General features: G+C 44.8%; 1 protein-coding gene across 1 annotated transcript in view; it reads right to left on the reverse strand.

The window, feature by feature from the left end:
* LOC126272090 (laminin subunit alpha-1) overlaps nucleotides 1–24,079 on the reverse strand; it is a 1,228,077-nt gene that overhangs the window by 888,065 nt on the left and 315,933 nt on the right. Inside the window, exon 2 of the mRNA XM_049974652.1 lies at nucleotides 52–332. Within this exon, the coding sequence (XP_049830609.1) occupies nucleotides 52–332 (281 nt within the window). The remainder of the gene's footprint in view (nucleotides 1–51; nucleotides 333–24,079) is intronic.

Below are 24,079 nucleotides of genomic sequence, written 5' to 3' on the forward strand. Positions count from 1 at the left end.
GGACTGAGTTTTTTTTTTTAATGTGGTACAGCGCGCGCTGCGGCAGCCTACCTGCTTGAGGTCGAGCGTGAGGGTGACCCAGTTGAAGCGGTGTCCGCGCTGCAGGCTGGGGCTCTGCCACCAGCGCGGGCCGCCGCCGACGGCGCTGGAGGCGGGGTGCCTGCGCGCCGGGTCTGCGGCGGCCGCGTGGCAAACCCCGCACTGCGGGGCGCGCGCCCGCTCCGCCGGCCTGCAGTACAGCTCGGGCCCGCGCTCGCCGCACGTCGCGTTCGCCCAGATCTCGGCGCGCGCCGCCACGTTGAACACGTCCGGGAACAGCCCGCCGCCGCCGTCTGCAGACAACGGGCGGCGCGTCAGACAACAGGCGCACTTTGTACTAAACATGTCCAGCATCCGAACTGACAGCTCACGATTCTTGGAAACATTTTTAAGCCAAGTGTAAGCTCAACTGAAACTACTTTGCACATTAAAGCCTTCTGCTTGACCCGGAATCAAAACGTCATTTCGTATAAATTCTCTTATGGGCTTTGAGTCTTGGTGTGTCTATCTGTCAAATCGTGATTTTTGCCCCTTTTCAAATGGCGCAAGGCATGAGTTCACCAAAAACCTAATGGGGCGCATAACCAGAAGTCTGTGGAAGGTGAGCTGTGCCGGCTCGTATCGATTGATCGATCGGGTCGGCATGGTGTGATGTTTTGGGTCGGCCGTTTGACGTGGCTTTTGGCCGCGACGGGCGTGTGGCGGTAGAGAGGGACAGCCGGAGAATCGCGCGGCGCGGGAGACTCGGAGGAAGTGTGGTTCAGCAGGCAGGGACACGATGCGGAGGTTGTGGTGTGCTTGGCGAGTTTTCAGGACCGGACCTGGCTGGTAGTGTGGGAGCTGGACCCGGCCGCATTACCCGAATCGAGTCGTGCGGCCCTGATTTGGATCTGTAAAGGATTTCATACAAGATTTGCTGAGAATTGTTTGTCATATTTTTGGTGCGCATATTATACTGATCCTTGCTTTCCAAGTATCGGCACCATGACTGGAAACTTGTCTTGCCAGCCAAAAGGTCCCCTCTGTCTGGTGCTGTTTACGTAAACACGTATTATTGTGTTTGGTTAAAGCTCTATCTGGATTTTGGTGATTAGATACTGTCCGAGCAAGCGAGGTGTACTAATTGGTATTATTGCTGTTTGAAGTAACGGACGGCATAACACTGTAATATTTTTCCTGGTACAGTCAGCTGTGTGGACGTTGGTATAGTTGGTTCAAAGCACAGGCTTAACATTGAACCTGTACATTCTGTGTTATCTAATTGCATTACTTCTTCACTCGTAAACAGTGAAATGGTAGTCTTACTTGACTGTTTATCAGTATCCTGTTAAGGACTAATTTAAATGAGCTCTCCAGTTTCAGTGAGCATATGTTAACCTACTAGTGTACTTCAAATTTCTAAGCTAACTTGGTATTATGCTCTTCGCCCTCGTCCGTCAAGGGCATTAGTTATTGATTCACCCTTGACTATTTTATTTCAATGTTTGTAAAATAGGCTATCATTTTATACATCGTAGTTATTTTACGTTTGAGGAATTAGTGTTTGCCGTCTTCTCCCCCCCCTCTCCCCTTTTGTCTGAAACTGTATAGAAGCACGGGCTGTAAGACCTTATAGTGTACTGTGTGCGGCACCCTGTGCAGCTCGCCCGCTTGCGGTGGGCTCTGGGTCCAGCCGCCTCTGGTCTGGGCCCAGTGAGGCCCCCTTCTGCTACTTGAATTTGCCCGTGCCTATGCGACGTCACCTGTTTTGAAAATGTGTCACGAAGGGGCGTATCTGTTTGTATTTTATTTTGTGTTAAAAAAATTTGTGATATCCATTATTGGTTAAACCTTATCTCACAATTATAGTGTTCTTTTCATAGCTTTACTGTGTACAGAATTTAATTAACTTGCAAACCACTTAATGCTTGGTTAAAGATTAATGTTGTTGTTTGAATAGGGCGGTTTCCCGTGCTTGTAACGATTTTGAATTGTAAAGATAAAATTTTATTTGGCCAAAGAAAAGTCAATAAAATTGTTGTTGTTATGAACTGTGAATGTTGCTTATGTGGCCCGGCCCTCCCGCTCAACAGCAATTGGCTGATTAGGGTGGACTGAACATCACAGAAGGTATGGTTTAGGCCAAAAGTAGTTCTGTGAAGTTTTGGAGCTGTATTTCGTACCACGACTTTGGGCCAGTCAAGGACTGCGATTTCTACATTGCCGGTGAAGATGTTTTGCCATTTCTTTTACATCTACGTGATGAGTATGCTGTACTCTCTTCCGTCTTCCAAGATGACAATAGCTACGTTCACAGGGCTGCAAGCATATGGTCGTGGTCTAACAAACACTGAGGAATCCCGCCGCAACTTACACTCTGAAGCACTCAATCTTAATCGCACGCAAAATGTCTGGGAGTCTTTGGAGCTCAATCCATGATTGGGCGTCTTGGGCAGTTCCGGCCTCACCATTCCTTCCTCTGCCTTCCCACAGTCCTTCTTTCAGGAGGATTGTATTCCACCTATGTTGAACTGATTCTATGAGGCGAGACGTGCAATGCACGCTCTTTGCAACCCTGCTTCCGTTTTTTTACTTTACTTTATTTCGCCTTTCCTGGTACAGCCTTGACAGGTCTAAGGAACTTCATTTGCGATGCCCAATTTTGTTTCATTGTTCTAGTCGATCTTACTGTTCTATGTGCGAGTCATCCGGAGTTCAGCAGACATTTGTGCCTACCACACTTGCAGACTCACCACACAAATGACCGGGCAAGCGATTCCATGAGCAGACAGAATCCAAGGCAACCGTGCAACACGCTACTAAGCGTTAATGCAGCTGAAGTTTAATTATCTGCAGAATAAAGTTTAGTTCAATTCATTTATTTCCAGATTAGAAGAAAAGAATAGTAGTATCTGTGTTACATTACAAACACCGTCACAGTTAGACAGCAATTCAGAAATCCTCTGACGATATTCATTTTTCATGACATGCGTCACCTCACCAGAACGCCGTGGGAAGACATGGTGGAGTGAGAAAAAACTATTTTAAAATTTATTTGCTCCCAGCCAATACTGTTGACGTTACACAGATTTACAATAAGTTTCATCAAAAATAAAAATAGCAATACACATATAATGTTAAGATTTTTCTGAATCACCAGAGTGATAATATCAGGATTTATAAACGCTGTATCTATGTAGAAGACCACTGAAACCTCTCTGAAAGACAGTAAATTAAGTCGTAAATCACTTTCTAAAGTATGGGCGACTCACAAAAAGGGGATAACATCGACTTTTGATCCCAGTGCGAAAGAGAACTAACGACAGAAAGCCATCAGAAGTTGCGAAACAGGCTTTGAAATTGTCAAGCAAACATTAAACGCGACAGATACTCCAAAACAGCTCAAGGAACTCCAAGTGTAAGCAGAGCACCGAACAGCGACTCTCCAACGATCAGACACAAACCGACACGATGCACTCTCCCCCAGAATTGGCTACTGACTGCGTGCTCTCATGCAGCTCTCAAAATTACCGTAAGAGGAGAGATAATTGCAACGGAAATATAGTGGTGACTGTTCTCTGCTTTCGCTTTTAGAACAGCCTGCGAGCTTCTGTTGAAAACTCTTGAGAGTGGCTGGCACTGCTTTGAAAGGCATACTCCTGCTTAAGAGATACCCAAAGTAGATTGCCTCGTGTGACCGCTGTCCATGGGAGTTCGTGGTGTAAACCTTCCCGATTTCCGCCATTGTCTATCCACTGTTTAAAACTTGCTTCTGACTCGTCTCGTCGCCTTCTGACAACTGGGAATATGGGAATAACACGAGCTAAAATGCCGTAATTTATAAACCTTGCTCTTCATTCAGCAAGTTTACGAGAATACAGCATAAAATTATCATATATGCAGAGTCCCTCAAACCCTTTGGGTTAAACTGATGTTAGCAGGTCCACAACCGATTATACTGAGAAAGAGTCAGTGGTCGGAAACGTTTATATATTGGGTTGTGGACATATACAACGTACACCTCATAGTGACAATGTAGCTCATAGTACCTGTTGAAAGCAACGACCGCCAGTCTGAATAAATGTATATAGGAGTGAGGACAACCCCCACGGAACACACATCGGTGGCCACCAGCTCACCAGCAATGATTTTCTGTCAACGTATGGCCTGGCATTGTCCAAGATCACCTGAAAGGGTCTTATCTGCTGGCTCCCAAGTTGACTGTTCCGTGTCAACTGGTGATCCTGCCACAGTTCTTTGCACGCCTTGGTGTCCGCGAAAGGACGTGGTTCTAACACGACGGTGCTGCAGCCCACATCCATGTTAACGTCCGCGAGCAGCTGAACAACAAATATTGGAAGTGGAGGTCGTGCCCCATGACCAGCACGATCGGAGGATTTCGCGTCTCTGGACTTTCTCTGTAGGGTCCAAACTGCCTGTCTCCTGGTACAATAGACACCAGGGATCTTTGAGAGAGTGCGGCAGAACTTCATTCGCCGTTGACATACATGCACTGAGACTAGTGTCGTCACTCTGAGCAATTACTATGAGCTACATTCTACACTGTGTATGTTCATAGCACAATGAATACACATTTACTACCATTGGTTCCCTATTTCAATATAATCGGCTGTGAACTCAATATCAAAATGGTTCAAATGGCTCTGAGCACTATGGAACTTAACATCTGAGGTCATCAGTCCACTAGGCTTAGAACTACTTAAACCTAACTAACCTAAGGACATCACACACATCCATGCCCGAGGCAGGATTCGAAAGTGCGACCCTAGCAGCAGCGCGGTCCCGGACTGAAGCGCCTAAAACCGCTCGGCCACAGCGGCCGGCAACTCTGTATCACCTATTCAAATTTGACACCATGTATAGGGTAAGTCAGAGTGATACGGTGAATCGGGTGAAATGGTGAATTGATTTAATTCTTTACTGGTTAAACAGATGTCTCTGTACGTCTGCATGCCAACAGTCTCTGATCATCTGCGCAAAGCGCACGCGTTGAAAACCAGCTCCGTTTTAGAAACTGTAAGTACTTTCTACAAAACAGTTTTCGATGCTAAATAATTTTATATGCTGCGTGCATTTGTAGATGTTACTTTAGGTAGCGTAGTTCGCGGGGTATTTTTTTATATATTCTGCCTTGTTATACTGCTTATGTACTACATAACCTAGAAATCGTTGCGTCTAGTGTTTTGAACTTCTTGCCTTGTTATTCACCGTTTCACCGAAAGCAAATGAGAGAAATGGTGAACTCGGCCAGGGATGATATGGTGAAGGAATTTTCTTGTGTGTAAAGTGTAAAGCTTTTATTTAGGGACATCCCAACCAGGGTTTTTGACAAGTCATGAAATACAAAGTTTCATATCAGCGCACACTCCGCTGTAGAGTGAAAATTTCATTCCAGAAACATCCCCCAGGCTGTGGCTAAGCCATGTCTCCGCAATATCCTTTCTTTCAGGAGTGCTAGTTCTGCAAGGTTCGCAGGAGAGCTTCTGTAAAGTTTGGAAGGTAGGAGACGAGGTAGTGGCAGAAGTAAAGCTGTGAGGACGAGGCGTGAGTCGTGCTTGGGTAGCTCAGTCGGTAGAGCACTTGCCCACGAAAGGCAAAGGTCTCAGTCCGGCACACAGTTTTAATCTACCAGAAAGTTTCAAGTCATGAAATGTTAGCGTTTCCTATCCCATGCGAGAGTTATATTCTGTTTTTTTTTTCGACGTCTCAATACAATCGTTAATTTAAAAATTAGTTTATATATATTGCGAGTACAGTTTGGTTTGTCAGTGATTAAAAAAGTAAATGTTCTATCCACCACCATTGTTCCAGGCAAAGACGCGTACATTTTACAAAAGACATACAGGACCCAGCCGTGCTGATTGGACAGAGGAGCAGCTTACCGATGCCGTAAAAGCGGTGCAGAGTGGAAGGAGCCTGAATAAAGCCTCACAGGAGTTTCACGTTCCATGGTCAGCGCTGAAGAGGCGATTAGCAAACGGGTGCTTTACGAAAAAACCGTTGAGTGGGCCGCCTGTACTAACACAAGAATGTGAGAAAAAGTTGGTAAAACATATCATAAAATTACAAAACTTCCGATTTGCACCGACAAGGACAGAAGTATATACCATGGCATACAAACTAGCTGAGAAATATAACCAACATCACAAATTTAACCGAGAAAAGGAAATTGCTGAAATGGACTGGCTACATTTATTCTTAAAAAGAAATCCGGAACTTTCGATCCGCAAATCGGAAGTAGTTTCACAAGCACGGTCAAGGGGTTTAAGTGCGAAAAACGTTTCAGACTATTATTCATTGCTGCAGAACACCTTGGTAGAGCATAATTTCCTTGATGAGCTGGGAAATATATTCAATGTAGTCCGGGCTTGAGCTGAATAATAAACCAGGTTACGTGTTGGCAGCAAAGGGGTCTAAGAGCGTTCCAGCGATAACATCCGGTGAAAAGGGTGAAACCATGTCTGTAATCGCTTGCTGCAATGGAGGGGGCATGTTTTTACCCCCAGGTTGTGTTTTGAAGGGAAAAACGAAGAGGCCGAGTAGTAGGACGGTATGGCGCCGCCGGGTTCCACGGAGGAAGCCTGAGGGAACAGTGGTGCTTATTTTGGATGGACACAGCTCTCACTGCAGCAGCGTGGATACATTAGAGTTTGCAGAAGAAAAAAAACATAATTTTGCTCTGTCTACCCAGCCACACCACACACTATCTGCAGCCGCTAGACAGAGCATTTTTTTAAAGCTCTGAAATCCTGTTATTACAATGCTTGCAATTCGTACATTAAAATGAATCCAAATAGAAGAATTTCCAGACTAGTTTCGGAGGACTGCTTACAAAGGCATGGGTGCAAGCAGCTACCACAGAGAATGCAATATCGGGGTTTAGAAGCACAGGAATCATCCCGTTTAATCCTGGTGTCATCCCCGAATACACGTTTTTAACATCAGGAAAACAACGAACGACATGAGAACAGGCCTACTTCACCTCGACCAAGTTGTTCGCACTGGCAGGAGGCACCTAATCTCTCGGAACAAGCCACTGCAGACGTAGATAGCGATCAGGGACTTGAACACATACAAGCTTCACCACAACTGGGCTGTTCGCAACGTGCGGAAAATCCACAGGAAAACATGCAGTCTTCATCAGAAGCAACAGATATGACCTCGACAGTGGCAACAGAAGGATCTCAAATAACCCCTGGCAAAGTCTTGGACCATATTTCGTCGATCCCTATCCTAGACAAAGTTGGATCTGCATGGAAGAAGTCCAGAGCTTCAGCTGAGGTTTTGACTTCTCCAGAAAACATCGACAACCTGCGAAACAGAAAACGACAAAATGAGTCAGTCAAGAGTAGAGCAAATGCTAAAAAGAAGACCAAAGGAGAAACCGTAACCAAAGGAAAAACCGTAACCAAAGAGACTAACAAAGGAATTATCAGAAAGAAGCAGCCAAAGAATCGAAAAGCGTCTACCACTGACTCCGAATCCGACTCGTCGCTGGATATCCAATTGCAAGACGATGATGAAAATGATGTGGAATGGATCAAGTGAATTAGCTGCCAACGTTGGCTGCATGAAGACTGTTCAAAATATGAATCTATGTGTGACGTACGTGGCAAAAAGGAGGGGAAATAAGTACATCATTTCACCCATATACATGGGTGAAATGGTGAAATTGATAAAAGTAAGTTTTTATTAACTTTTGTAGTGTCTTAAAGAGAATGTGGTACTGTTAATGTGTTACTTATGTATTTTGTGAAAGGAGAGTGTTTGTATTTTGTTACGAGGCCCAAATGTTTTGTTCACCATATTACCTTCATTTACCCTATATCATCGATTAGCGACATGTGACGAACCAGTGTCGTCACACAATATGGTACTGTGGGTAGTACCACGAATTTACAAAACTTCATTTGGGTTTTTCTTCTCGTTTTACCTTTAATGTTATTCGTACAATGCTCACAAGCGCCAGGATACGCGTCGATTTGGCTGCTCTGCAGGATCCACTTGTCAACGACTGGCTTCAGCTGAATACGGCGCGCCCGAAGAGAATTGTGGGCTCTCTTCCGTTACGAGTGATAGAAGCGGTGTTAGACAGGCTGTGTCTGCTGGGGAAGACTAATTTTTTGTCCGGTGAGCGTACAGTGAACACAATTACAATAGACGATAGGATGATGAATAAGGGATTTTTAATTTTAATTACGAGGTACGTAGGGTAAGTTAAGCTGTAGAGGGTCCCCTGGAGGCGGACCGGTGCGCTGTTGCTCCCGCAGGTGCAGCGAGACAACAAAGAGCGGCGCCGACGCACGCCGGCGGAATTCCGCAGAGCCGGAGCGTATCGGCTGCTCCGGGAGGGCCCCCACGCAGCGCACGCAGCGCACGCACCGCCATAAGCGTCGACGTCGACGGCTGTCATTTGGGACCGGCTCACCTAATTGGGAGAGCTGCGGACGGGCTGGGAGTCCAGGAATAGCAGGCCGGGTGCCGGTAAAGGCTGCGGTGTTTTTGTCCTCAAATGAGCATCTGAACTCGATGGCACTGTACTGGAAAGCGAGGCTTAGGAGGTTCAGCGAACGCACACGGGGAGAGTGAAGCCGGTATTACGCGAAACACCTACCGTATCCAAGTCTGCACCAACGCCTCAAGCGAACAAGTCAGGAACTGCCATATTTTTCGTTAAGCCGTCGGCACACGGGACGAGTCAGCTACCGTTGACGTGACACTCTACGAGCTTTGCGAAGTCGCCTCCTTGTATTTCACGTTGAAGAGCCGTTTCGCCACGTGAAATATAAAATAGGCCCTGCGATATTTCGGCGACATATCACGTGAAGTAGAGCCAATAGGAAGCAAGAATGCTCACTACGTCACAATCAGAAGACCGGGTCCAGCAACGAGCTTGTGACGTCACACTAGTAGGCTTACCCGTCATACTTCGCAAACGCTCCGCTCCTTGCAGAGTCCACGGGAAACCAACATTTAATTGAAAATGTGCCCAATAGAGATCCTAATTTTACCGCGTGCTCTCAAGAACTTTTTTTTGTGTGTCATCAGTCTTCTGACTGGTTTGATGTGGCCCGTCCCGAATTCCTCTCCTGTGCCAACCTCTCATCATCATGAGATGAATTATTTGCTGGATGGATTCCAATCTCTGTCTTCCTCTACAGTTTTTGCCCTCTACAGCTCCATCTACTACCATGGAAATCATTCCCTCATGTCCTAACCGATGTCCTGTCATCCTATCCATTCTCCTTATCAGCGTTTTCCACATGCTCCTTTCTTCTCCGATTCTGCACGGAACCTCCTCATTCCTTACCTTACCAGTGCACCTACTTCTTAACATTCGTTTGTAGAACTTGCATGCACGCAACAGTAACTCGCTCCCCTCCGGAGACAGCTGCTGGCACCGTTAAACCCTGAAGTGTCACATGCTGCGACCGACGCGCCACGGCCTATCTTTCTCGTGGGCCTCGCAGAAAGCAAGGCGCCATATTGTACTTCTCTTGACAAGTAGAAAGCCATTCTCGGTCGGCTTTATACCATACACCGCATAAGCGTACACTATTTGTAAGCGCCGGCACAATGAATGTCTCGACAACGAATTATCATTGGTACGATTTGTTCTAATAAAACTACAGGAAACGTCACGTTGGTGGGTAAAGAATTTTCATATTTACCTGTTATCCGTTATAACTCGCGTATTATTAGAGTAAGCCGTTTCAAGGCAATGGCACATTAAAAATAAAAAAGTGTCGTTCTTGTTAGGATTTGCTATAATTAACTGTAAATTAATACAACATATCGACAATTAAGGCCCATATAAGACTATAACATATAATCCGAAGTTCCTCACAACGAAGCTACAGTCTATCGTAGTGTAGAAGCACCATCTTACAGTGAAGAGGGTAAAGAGTTTGAGCCCTGTTGCATATAATTTTTTTCTTCACCTCCACGTTTGCCAAGAGGTTGCGGGATTTTCTTCTGAAATTTCTAGAAATAATTTCTGTAGTACTTAATGTTATGTAAGTATAAGTGCGTCCTCTGTCAGGCGTTAGTTTGTTCGATTTGATGAATTTTTATAAGTTGATGTCCTCACAGAGTCGTACATGTATATCTCCTTTTTGTCTTATTACATGTTCACGCATATTGTAGTCGTTTTTTATGTATATGGCAGACAGAACAACACGACTAGCATATGGACAAGGGAGGAAATGTCCGTTTTAATAGACCTAACTTAACCGCGTGAGACTAGCCGAGCGGTCTTAGGTGCTGCAGTCATGGAGTGTGCGGCTGGTCCCGGCGGAAGTTCGAGTCCTCCCTCGGGCATGGGTGTGTGTGTTTGTCCTTAGGATAATTTAGGTTAAGTAGTGTGTAAGCTTAGGGACTGATGACCTTAGCAGTGAAGTCCCATAAGATTACACACACACACACACACACACTGTAGGACTAATAGTATCCACGTAGCAAGTGAGAGGAAACGAATACCTTGCCCGTGGTTTTAAGGTATAGCGGGTTGGCGCGTGGTTTTAAGGTATAGCGGGTTGCTTAAAACCCATCGGTATGTGTATCTGAATAACCCAGCATATAAATGATCTAACAGACAACGTCGGAAGTTACAAGAGGCTGTTTAGAGACCATGCAGCTGTCCCTAAGAATGTAGCAATGCAGGAAGAACTGCAAGGAATTGATGAATAGTGTAGGTATTGACAGTTGACTCAGAACGTAAATGAAAGTAATATACTGGCATACATATGACAAGAAATCCATTACTTAACACTCACACTATCAGTGATAGACGCCGGCCGCAGTGGCCGAGAGGTTCTAGGCGCTTCAGTCTGGAACCGCGCGACCGCTACGGTCGCAGGTTCGAATCCTGCCTCGGTCATGGATGTGCGTGATATCCTTAGGTTAGTTATGTTTAAGTAGTTCTAAGTTCTAGGGGACTGATGACCTCAGATGTTAAGCCCCATAGCGCTCAGAGGCATTTGAACCATTTTGAGTGACAAACTACTGGAAACAACAACTATCTAGGAGTAACCATCCGAAGCGACTTAAGTGGAATGATCACATAAAACAAATAGAGGAAAATCAGACGCCAGACTGAGATTTTGGAAGATTCTTAAGGACACGTATTGCATTCACGAAAGAAGTGTCTTACAAAACACTTATTCATAGTACAGGGTGATAATAATTGAACTGAAGATGTCCCGAGTACTGTAGTGGTATTATACATCAGAGGACTCAGTTGAACATTTCCTGACATCAGTCTCCTTCCGTCCTGGTAGTTTCTTCGTACCTTTTTTGCCACCAGGGTACTTGGTCAGCTTGCTCAGCTCTCAGGTAAATGGTAGTGCGGCTGACTCCCTCGTGGGGGACTTGGGTTGGATTCCCGGTACTGCGAGCGGCTCTTTCCTCTCGTGGGAGGAGTCGGCCGAGGTGCTGAGTCTCGTGATGACAACTGAGGAGCCAAGCGGCGGCAGCAGGCCGGCTGGCTCAACAGAGCGCCGTGCCGGCTCTACGCCCCTCCACACCGCATCTCGACGACGCAATTGACTGAGAATGACATGGCGGCCGGCCGGACGCGATTGGTCTGTCTGTGGCCACAAAAACAGTGCAGTAGTGTACTTATTGTTCAGCACTTACTTTATTTACATCAGTTGTAAAAATTGTTTCTGGGTATTAGGCGGGGATACAGTTTGGTTTGATGAAGACGATGAGCCGCTGGATGCCAAACTGCCTCGTTCAGAAGCTGTGATTCGTCTTCATCTAGCCAAGCGCGCCTGACATCCTGTCACCAAAGGGAGAATGCTGATTCTCGCCAATCACACATGTACGCAGTCAATCTAAAGACTAGGATGCATACGCCATTTCTGTTGTGTTTCCTGGATGTGCTAAGACAGTTTTTAGAAACTAATGTAACATATTTCAGAAACTCTTCTTTTACACTGAAATTCCTCGTGGTCTTCATATTCGTTCGTTCTCGTCTACACTGTTTCAAAATCTTGCCGTTATTAATTTTTCTTATACATCCGTCTACTATCGTTCTTTCTAACGTTTCCGTGTGTTCTTTGTTCAGTCATGTTTCTCTTCAATTACTTTTACATCTTCAATGTCTGACCTATCCATTTAGACATATTATAGTCTAGCTTTTTTTATGAATGAAATGTGAACTGACCACCATGAATGTTATTTATATGTTTTGTAGCAAAGTGACTTTGTGACTGGAAACGTTCAAAACAAATTTACAAAGTAACAGCCAGGTGTAATAGGGCAATGACAAAATATGCTAATACGTACGTCTAAAGATAGTCTAGAGACTAGTCTGCAGATAATACAGAAAACTCGCGTTATCCAACAAAAAAAGTTACGTGGTTTCTAAATTATTTGTACATACGTGTGTAGCGGCTAAACGCATTCTATGACTGTCCACTGTTGTCCTTTCAACTTTTTCTTATGGAAGACATCCAGTAAATACTTTACTTACAGTTAGCATCCAATGAGGGGCAAGGGCATTCGTAGAATACGTCTGGGTGCACCGAATAGTGTCCTAAGTGAATTACTAGCGAATTAGTGCTCTTTTGACAGAAAATAATACTAATTTCTTCACACTCGTCAAAATCCAGAATCCTTTGCTCCTCTATAAAAATATTCTTAACCAACAGATTAGTTTCCCCGGCCCAGGAAAATGACGCATAACGCTCAAAATACAGCGACTTCTAGGTGTGACGAAACTTGATGTACACAAACACAAACACACACACACACCGCGCGCGATACTGACTTGTAAGATATACGTACGAAATAATAGGCAATATTACCACTCGTGTTAACGATGGCAGGGCGAACTGAAAAGTAACGACTCCGAATTTTTTGTACTGTTCTCAATATCGGTTGATGCAGATTATTCAGTCGACTTCCTGGGTTCGCTGACGCAGGTTGCAAACCCTCTGCCAGTAAAGGGCTTCGGACTGTAGCATGTAACATGGGAGTGGGTAACGTAACTGCGTCTGTGAGTGGGGAGAAGGTCCTCAGAAAACTGGAAGCAAGAGCTGGAAGAGTTCGTCCACTCCTGGAGCACAATGCCGGGCCGCACACGAGCGCCGCTACACCTGCAAGAATCGACGCCTTGGGTTCAGCTGTTATCGATCATTCTACGTACGATCTCCACTTAGCCCCCAATCCGATTTTCATCTGCGTTCTAAATTTAAAGAACGCCTTCGACGACTTCATTTTGATAGCGATGAAGATGTAGCCGAGCGGTTCTAGGCTCTTCAGTCCGGAACCGCGCTGCTGCTACGGTCGCAGGTTCGAATTCTGCCTCGGGCATGGAAGTGTGTGATGTCCTTAGGTTTGTTAAGTTCAAGTAGTTATAAGTCTAGGGGACTGATGACCTGAGATGTTAAGTCCCATAGTGCTCAGAGCCATTTGCACCATTTTTGATGAAGAGGTTCAAGCAGACGTGAGGTTGCAGCTCTGTCAACAAAGTCAGACACTCTAAAATGACCTCATCGAGAAACTGGTCTCGCGTTGGGAGAAACGTGTTCGTCACCGGGGTGACAGTATTAAGAAATAAACATGTAGACATGAAGAATAAAGGTGTAGAATTCTTAATAAGGTTCGTTTTATTTTTAAAAAAAGTGTTAAATGTTTTCACGTAAATTTCGGAGGCACTAATTTTCAGGATGTCCTTTTATTTCTGGGACCATGTTTATAAGTCATGTTTTAATTTTATCCATAATGATGTGGGCTGGAAGTGTAAAATTGTGTAAATGTAAATGCAAAATAACAAAAGAGTATTTTGAAAAAAAAAGTAGTCACAACGGTAATATTCTTTTTCGAATCTATAAAGGTTATTTTCATGAAATTGTCGGTTTATTTCCACGCTATACGAGACGTCTCGTAGCGAGTAATTACACAGTTGTGTGTTGTCACCATTAGGTGCACTGAAAGTGTGAAAGTACTGAGGGTCGTATATTGTGAATGTTGTGTGTCTAGGTTCAGAGAACATAAAAATATCAGAGAGGTGACTTACAATATCTAATTTCAGTCATGGCTCAAGGCAATTTTTTGTCAAGAAATAGTTGGCGGAACCAGAGTCCGCGCAGTATGAATGGAATACATCGTTCATTCTAGACGATCTCACACACAAAAACTAATAGGCATCTTTATTGGTGCCTCAGGGTCCGATTGCGCTTTAAAATACGTACTACCCACCGTTCAGCCGTTTCGTAATTCCATTTTCCTGCACAATATTTCGACACGTGATTCAGTCATGTTCACCATCTGCAGTAATGTCGTAAAGAATAAACTAAAAACCGGCCAGGAGCACGTAGGACGCACGACCTGAGGTTTCCGTACAAACTTCATGGTGTACGCAGACAGTCATACGAGTGAGTTTGCCAGCATCAAAGTACATGACACAAATGGACGTATCCCTTGACTGTATTGACTTAGAACTTAATTTCTTTACACTGCCAGGGGACCGTAGACTTTAGCAGAGGAACGTTTAATAAAGTGACCACGGCGTGAAAAGGACCCAGTGTGACAGAGGAAGCTTCTGCAGTTATTTTTTAGTAAAAACTTTTCTGATTTTCAGTTGTCTGACGTAAAGTCATTTATATTATTCTTGTTACCTCACTGATACGTTGAGTAATACCTTTTTCATCATATCAGCGTCAAGACAACACCTTTTCGCCTACTAAGTAGACCCTTGTTGTTTACTTTGGTTTGATGCCGGCAAGAGGCCCGATCGGTAATGATGGCCACTCTACTAGTCGGGAAAAGCGACCAAGGTGGGCACTTTTCCCGACACTTTATTTTTAATCCCTTTACACCAGTGAGAGTTAATTACTTCCACATATCACGCGTAATACTACAAACGAACTTCTATATAACCTTTTATATACAAAGCTATCATCCGCACGCCTACCTTTTGTCGCGATTTTCAGTTAATTAATTAATTATATTTAAAATCATTTCATTGTGTTGCATTTGGCGCAGAACAAAAGTCCAATTAAATTGGTCTGCTGCAACTGCTAGTTTTAGACACTAGGGCGTCAATACGCCTTGAAAATACGTTCAGAACTCAGAACCACAAAAAGTGGGATGGAAAACGCGACTGAGGCGGTCAAGGATAATAAGATGCATATTTCTACAGTCGCAAAGGTATCAACTGTTTCTCGTAACACGCTAAAAAGAAGAATCCTACGAAAAAATGTAGACACAGTAGGTGGTAAGAAGGTTATAGGAAATTTAAGGAGTGTGTTCAATGAACAACAAATCCTTAATTACATTTTTTAAATGGACTAGTGTTTTTAGGGATTTCCAGTCAATTTCCCACAGAGATGCACATTTCTGTAGGCAGAGCAGGAAAAAATAGCACACCATTTTTACACTAATAATGTATACGCAAAAGTTGGCATTTGTGGCCGTGTTACCGTCTTAGGTAGAGAGAAGTGACTTCTTCAGAAAAGGCCGTACAATTCCTATACTTTTTTTGTCGCTTTAAATTACACTACTGGCCTTTGAAATTACTACACCACGAAGATGACATGCTACAGACGCGAAATTAAACCGACAGGAAGAAGATGATGTGATATGCAAATGATTAGCTTTTTAGAGCATTCACCCAAGGTTGGCGCCGGTGCCGACACCTGCAACGTGCTGACATGAGGAAAGTTTCCAACCGATTTCTCATACTCACACAGTAATTAACCGGCGTTGTCTGGTGAAACGATGTTGTGATGCCTCGTGTAAGGAGGAGAAATGCGTACCATCACGTTTCCGATTTTGATAAAGGTCGGATTGTGGCCTATCGCGATTGCTGTTTATCGTATCGCGACATTCCTGCTCGCGTTGGTCGAGATCCAATGACTCTTAGCGGAATATGGAATAGGTGGGTTTAGGGGGGTAAGATGGAATGCCGTGCTGGATCCCAATGGCCTCGTATCACTAGCAGTCGAGATGACAGGCATCTTATTCGCGTGACTGTAACGGATCGTGCAGCCACGTCTCGATCCCTGAGTCTACAGATGGGGACGTTTGCAAGACAACAACCATCTGCACGAACAGTTCGACGACGTTTGCAGCAGCATGGACTATCAGGCTCGGAGACCATGGCTGCGGTTACCTTTGACGCTGCATCACAGACAGGAGAGCCTGCGATGGTGTACTCAACGACGAAGCTGGATGCACGAATGGCAAAACGTCATTTTTTCGGATGAATCCAGGTTCTGTTTACAGCATCGTGATAGTCGCATCCGTGTTTGGCGACATCGCGGTGAACGCACATTTTAAGCGTGTATTCGTCACCGACATACTGGCGTATCACCCGGCGTCATGGTATGGGGTGCCATTGGTTACACGTCTCGGTCACCTCTTGTCCGCATAGACGGCACTTTGAACAGTGGACGTTACATTTCAGATGTGTTACGACCCTTGGCTCTACCCTTCATTCGATCCCTGCGAAACCATACATTTCAGCAGGATAATGCAAGACCGCATGCTGCCCTGAAGAGCACATTCTCCAGATCTCTCAGCAACTGAAAACGTCTGGTCAATGGCTGAGCCACTGGCTCGTCACAATACGGCAGTCGCTACTCTTGATGAACTGTGGTATCGTGTTGGGGCTGCATGGGTAGCTGTACCTGTACACGCCATCCAAGCTCTGACTCAATGCCCAGGCGTATCAAGGCCGTTATTACGGCCGGAGGTGGTTGTTCCGGGTAGTGATTTCTCAGGATGTATGCACCCAAATTGCGTGAAAATGTAATCACATATCAGTTCTAGTATAATATATTTATCCAGTGAATACCCGTTTATCATCTGCATTTGTTCCTGGCGTAGCAATTTCATCCAGATCTTGGTAATGAGAGAACTTAGCGATATATTTAGCATCTTTACTCATTTATGAAGTAGTCAGATGTCTGAATGTATTTTATCTACGGGAGTTCTGTTCTTTAAAGAATTGGGTGGTGGTGGTTACTGGTCCTCATTAAATCAAGTACTTTCTTTTTTCAGTCATCAGTCTTCTGACAGGTTTGGTGCGGCCCCAACCTCTTCATCTCAGAATAGCACATGCAACCTACGTTCTCAATTATTCGATTGATGTATTCCAACCTTTCTCTTCCTCTACACTTCTTACCTTCTGCAGATCCTTCTAGTGCCTTGGACGTTATTCCCTGATGTCTTAACAGACGTGCTGCCATCCTGTCTCTTTTTCTTGTCAATGTCTTCTACGTATTCCTTCCCTCGCCGATTCTCCAGAGAACATCGGCATTCCTTACCGAAACAGTCCACCTAATTTTCAATGTTCTTCTGTAGGACCACATCTCAAATGCTTCGATTCTCTTCTTATGCAATTTTCCCACAGTCCATGTTTCACTGCCGTGCTACGCTGTGTTCTCGGACTTGCTGTATAGATTCACGTTTGTACCTGATCTCGTAGGCATAGTTATGTAGATGAGGGCTAGGTGTAATACATGTAATACAAGCGTGAAAATTCATTTTCTGAGCAGTCATTTACCTAATTAAGAGAAGAATAGATCTCGTGATTTCTCCTCTACAGAATGGAAGCAAAATGCAACTACGTAAATCCACGAAAGCTGCAACAGGAACGGATATATTCTGTAACTAACGCGCAAGTTTGGCATCTGTGGACAGCCATCAACTGCCTTTAGTTATTGTTTCTCTATATGAGGTGTTCTGATTTTAAGACCAACCTAACCATCATTTTTCGTACTACAGCATTCATTTCGAATACTACAAATCCCAACGTAAAATAACTGAATTAACTTTAATCTTTCACAGAAATTGTTTGGAAGCCACGAACCTATGACAATAGCTTCAAATCTCTGCGCATCAGTTTTGTTGTACAGTGAGCTTTGGAATAGTCCCTATGCAATGGCTAAGTAGGGTGACTCAGTTGCCTCTACCCAAGGGCTTTATGCAGCCCGTAATGCCTTCAAATACCAGGCGCTAGATTTTCATGTTCTCTCGCTCGCTGCATGCAAACTATTAGTCCTACAGAAAAAATGAACAGAATCTTTTTGTAGGACATTAGGAAATTTAATGTAGCTCAATCTTGTACTGGAATACGTTTTCGATAGAGGCTGTAGATTTCCATTTATTCAAGAAAAACATACAAAAGTGACCTTCAAACGCGTTTTCCATGAATAATTCGAAAACTGTGGCCTCTGCGAAAACATAGCCCAGTACAAAATTTAGCCACATGAAATTTCCTGCTAACAGGTCCTGTTCATTATTTTTGTACGACTAATAATTTTCTGGTCATTGAGACCGAGCGGTTCTAGGCGCTTCAGCCGGAACCATGCTGCTGCTACGGGCGCATGTTCGAATCCTGCCTTGGGCATTGATGGTTGTGATGTTCTTAGGTTAGTTAGAGTTAAGTAGTTCTAACTCTAGGGGACTGATGACCTCAGATGTTAATCCCCATACTACTTGGAGACATTTGAACCATTTGAACTAATAGTTTGTGCATCGCGAGCGAGAGCATATTAAAATCAGGCGTATGGTTCTTGAAGGCTTTGCGCGTTGCATATAACCTGTTGGTAGGGCAGCTGAATCACACCGTATAGACTGACGCAAATGGAAAGTGTTGTAACATGAACACCTTGGCCGAACGCTCCTGTGTTTCCATGCCTGCGGGGTATGTTACTTAAAATTTCAGCATTATGCAAACTTAATTACAGAACATAAAAAACGGAAAAACGTTTTTACAGATGACAGTTGAGGTGAGTACATAATGGCTGTTGGGCGCGTGTACTATTACTGGTGCTTTTTTGGTGGCGATCGAAACACAGCATGCCAAGAAGAGCACATATAGCTTGTTGGAATCTTCGGAACTGCAGAATCGACCAATCATTGTTTGGCGGGGAATGGCAGTAACATGCAACAGTTGACGATAGTGCAACGACCAGAGTACGGCTGATGACGAGATGGACTGCGGAGAACAGTGTGATAACATTTGATGCAAGTCCTTCCAAAAGGGCTTCATCACGAGTTAGAGGTTGTATGTCATGATGAAACATCGAGAATAGGTTACTGGAAGCCGGATTGAGATTTCGAATTGCCATGCCTCGTTTACTGCCGATACCACAGGAAACGGAGACTTGCTTGATATAGAGCCAGAGTCGACTGCGGCGTTGAGTGGAATTGTGCAGTGTACAGCAATGAGTCTGAATTTGCTTCACAGTAGTTGCATGCCAGACACGTATTCACCCAGGCTACAGTTCAAATTCGCGTCCGGCCATCCAGATTCAGGTTTCCGTAATTTCTCTCCGGGCAAATGCCGGGATGATCCCTTTGAAAGAGCACGGCCGATTCTCTTCATCATTGAAACATTCCGAGCTTGAGCTCCATCTCTAACGACTTTGATGTTGACGGAACGTGAAACCGCCCCATGGCACCAGTCATCCCTCAACAGCACCTCACACGTGGGAGATACTTGGACCTCCTACGAGGGCAATACTGCTAGAGTGTGGGGCTAAGATACTGGCACAATAGAACATTCGCACCTGCCTGGTTTATTCTCATGCGCGCTTTCAGTAATTGAATGCGTAAAACCTACTCTCTCAAAGATCTATTATCTGCACGTTCCAGTGAGTGTATCTCCCCTGGCAAGCATATGTTCCTATAACCTTTTTTACATCTCACGGATCGTCTCATATTGGTTTCCCCTGCTTAATAAAATCATCCTGTATGCAACAGGATAAATGTAGCATAAATTGTTGAAGGTAGGCTGCATGTTCGCCAGTATGAGGCTAGATGTCGCACTCCTTATTACCAGGGTTCCAAGTGACTGATTTCAGCAGGATAATTCTGAAACCTACACTGTACTTCACACGACAAGCGCCTTGAGGAATGTGGTCATCCTTGATTGCCATACCCGGTCCCCTAATTCGTCATCCGTAGGCATGTGTGAGGAGCGGTAAGGGGATTTATACTTTCACTAGCGGCCCACCCGCCTTTGCACGAGTAGCATTAAGTGTGTACGGCCAGACGATGTGTCTGCCGTAGCAGTAACAAGCTATACACATAAACCTACCTCGTAAATCAGTCCGTCTTTCGGAGGAAACGATATCAAAATCCCTACAGTAGTTTCTGAGGTTAGCCTTCACACAGAGACAGAAAAACATAACATGTATAATGGTGTAGACTGAGGTAATGAATTAAAATATGTACCAGTGTCAGGATTCAAACCCGGGTGTCCTGCTTATTGGGCAGATGCGTTAGCTGTTATGCCACACTGGCACTGCAGCTACCGCAGTTGCACGGATTACCCTGGCAAACCTGCCTCCCCGATCGAAATTCCAGTATTGGAGAGCCTTGGCAGTACTGATGCGCATTTGGAAGCGCAATAGCAATCGACTGAGGTGTGAGTTGGAATTTATATCCGGGAGGGAGGTGGCAGCCAAAGTACCAGTGTGACGTAATGGCTAACGTATCTCTCTAGTAAGCAGGAAACCTGGGTTCGAATCCTAGTACTGCTAAACATTTTTATTCATTGTTTCTGCCTACAGCATTGTAATAGATAAAGATGAGTCTCAGAGATAGAATCCTCCGGCCAGGATTCTTATGAACTTACACAACCTGCGTTTCAGAGTGATATTTGGAGGTTGTCTGAGTCACCTTCAGAACAGATACAGGGGATCATTCCTGTGGGGTTCATAACTCAGATTGATGTTTATAATTAAAATCAGTTCACAATGAAATTTTAATCACTTAATACCCGTTGTGTGATGAACATTTTCACAAAATTTGACAAGTATAAATATCGCACTGATGCTTGTTGATGATGCACTTTCCATTTCCCCCTGTGTAATTTATCTTTTCGTTCACTCTCAGCCAAAAGTTAAACAATAAGTAGATGAACAATTTTTTGTGTATTGAGCTTATTCATATGTAAAAAATATACACACTTCAGGACTAATCAGTATCTTAGATTAATCTGCCTCTGTGTCAATTCCAAACGTCACAGTGCAACCCAGCAAGAAAATGTGATGCAAAAGCAGCTTGACACTGGGTTACTGTTTCTTTTTCTTTTTTTGAGTAGTTCCAAAACGATTTTTGTATGTACACTGAAGTAACTTTGCCACTCAATGTGCTGCGACTGCCTTCCGCTGTCATATCAGTGTGCTTATCTACTAAAATGCCTCTTGTGAACCGAGATAGAGGTTCGTTCTGTTGCTGCTCTGTCCCAGACAGTTACGAAATGGCAACCTTAGACAGAAGTTCAATTCGTCGTAACTGTATGGACAGTAGTATTCCAGTTTGGAGATGTGTGTCCACGATATGAAACTAGGTCCTGATGAGTGAAAGAGGTCCGTTTCAGCACAAACTATGCTGGCATATGGAAGAATGGCTTAGGAATAATGTTGTTCGTCTTGAGCTGGGTGGTTTCGCCCAGCAGCCAACTGCATCTCCCAGAACTCTGCCCTGTTTGTTGGCAGCTCTTGCCGTTCTCCGCCGTTCTCCCGCAGGACGTGAAGATGCACGTGGATGAGGAGCTGGCGACGTCACAGCGTGGAATCCCACGTTCCACTACATTTCGGAGCGTGAAATGCAGCATCTGGCACGTCACACTTTTGCCTCGTGGAAAGCATTCTGGCGACTGGGTTGCGACATCATTTTTACGTCACAAGTAGATCTCAGGAGATGCCATACTTTATGGAGTTGGTTCGAAAATGGTTCAAATGTCTCTGAGCACTACGGGACTTAGCATCTGAGGTCATCAGTCCCCTAGAACCCAAGGACATCACACACATCCATGCCCGAGGCAAGATTCGAGCCTGCAACCGTAGCAGCAGCGCGGTTCCGGACTCAAGCGCCTAGAACCGCTCGGCCACAACGGCCGGCATGGAGTTGGCGTTCTTTTATTGTTTTTGTAATGTACATGGTATGAATAGAGGCTTTTTCAAAGCATGAGAAAACTGAGGGTATTTCGAAAACGTGTCGTTTTAGGTACGACGTATTATAATAGAATGGCAAGAAACAGAATAACGATATCGGTAGTTAAAGTCTTCCCGTATTTGGTGGTTTTAGAGTTGTAACTTGTGTGCTATTAAAGAATACAGTTTCAGTGCTACGGTGCAATTATGATCTATCAAAAGTGTGTCGTTTTGGCACAATTTGTCACTCTTAAATATCACATACAGTAATGACATTTGTATACTATACACTGAGGCCTGGCTGCCATATCGAGTCTGTTGATAGAGAAGGAAAAAAGTTGTAAGGGAAAAGACAGCGGTTCAGTGCTTAGCACACCCATCTAATAAGCAGGAGACCCAAGTTTAAATGCCAATCGTGACAAATTAAAAAAAAATCTGTAGTAGAGTTGATAGCGTTGTGAGCTATTAAGCGAACGGTAACAGGTTCGTGTCCATCTGCTTCCAAAATTTTTTTCACCTCTTGTTTTCTATGAGATTCTGGGTCTTTCTTTGTAATTTAGCAGTAGTCAACGTTGTTCATAATAAATAACGTATTTGCCTAGACCAACGACTGGAATGTTTCATCAGTGGCTAGAAATCTTAACGTGACAGCTGGTCTATGTCAGAAAGTAGACAGAAGCTGCACACTGCAAATTCTTCCAGTTATGAAACGCTGTGAAAAACGTATATACTTATCTTTTGGTTTTATGTACTGTCTTATGTTTTTATCGCACCGGTAGATATCTTTTTCAAAGATGTGCGAGCAGCTTCGAGACAATTTCCTCTTTCATTCAAATGAAATAACGAAACCAATCGCGATCTTGGAATATGTGTGTGTGGGGGGGGGGGGGGGGGGCGGTACTACAGAGCGATGACAGTAAAGGCATAATCGAGAATGATGTTGAGCAGCTTCTAAAAAATCCCCACCGCCATTCAAATGAAATTACGAATAGTATCTCGATCTCGAAATATATGCGAGGAGGAAATTACATTGGAGGGATGGTGATGGGACAGTATGCACGCGAAAACTGACATTAGACACTATTCTATAATTGTATTAAATTTTAAATCTGAAGTGGATGAAAATGAGACTAAGTTAACGAGTAACTTATGCCAGTACAGCACGTATGCCATATCTTTGTACAGCATTAAGCAGTGCTCCTGTACCTGCAATTCGCTGTTCAAGCGACCGACTAGTCCATAAACTTCTTCGCAGTTTCCTTAGTTCACCTTGGACGGTCGGCAAGAGAGTCAACGCAGCTATTTAACGTGCGTCGTTTTTCGTAAAGAAACTATGTGGTTACCTCGCCAGGTTCAACCGGGAACTGGCGCTGATGTCGCGAATCTTCACGGGGAGCAGGTTCCGTGAGAGATAGCAGGGCGTTGCAGAGCGTCCAGCAGCCACGACGGACACCTCGTACGGTGAGAAACACGCCCCGTGTGAGGACGGACGGCTTCACGCCGGCGCCTGCCAGTGCTCGCGTCAGGTTCTGGTGGAGGGCGTGGCAGGCACTGGCCGCTCCGGAGAATCGGCAGTGCCGGTGGCACGTGTCGGGCGGAATTAATGAGGGTCGGCGGAGCGGGAGCTGTCTGTCTTACGCCCGGGGCACAGCCGGCCGGGCCTTTAATTGGCCGTCGTTAAGAAGCAACCGGCTCTTTGAGCAGCAGGACGGCGCCGCGTATCGCCGCCATAGGCGGCTTGTTAGCCGCGCCGATCGCAACGCTGCGCCTGTACTTGCGCTACGGCAGGCCGTCTCCAAGCGGCTGGCAGACCGGCTAAGCACAGGTCACACCACACCGCGTCCTCCGCGCGCGCGGGGATTTGGTACTGTCCACTACAGACGGGGCACGAAACACGAGCAGAAGTGTAATTTAACCATAGAGAAACTAGCAACTCAGACAGGGCCAACAAACTGTCGGTAGTCGTGCACTTACACTACCGTCAATTAAAATTGCTACAACACGAAGATGACGTGCTACAGACGCGAAATTTAATCGACAGGAAGAAGACGCTGTGATATGCAAATGATTAGCTTTTCAGAGCATTCACACAAGGTTGACGCCGATAGCGACACCTACAACGTGCTGACATTATGAAA

The sequence above is a fragment of the Schistocerca gregaria genome, chromosome 5 (genome assembly GCF_023897955.1).
Source record: "Schistocerca gregaria isolate iqSchGreg1 chromosome 5, iqSchGreg1.2, whole genome shotgun sequence".
In the NCBI taxonomy this organism is placed as follows: Eukaryota; Metazoa; Arthropoda; class Insecta; order Orthoptera; family Acrididae; genus Schistocerca; species Schistocerca gregaria.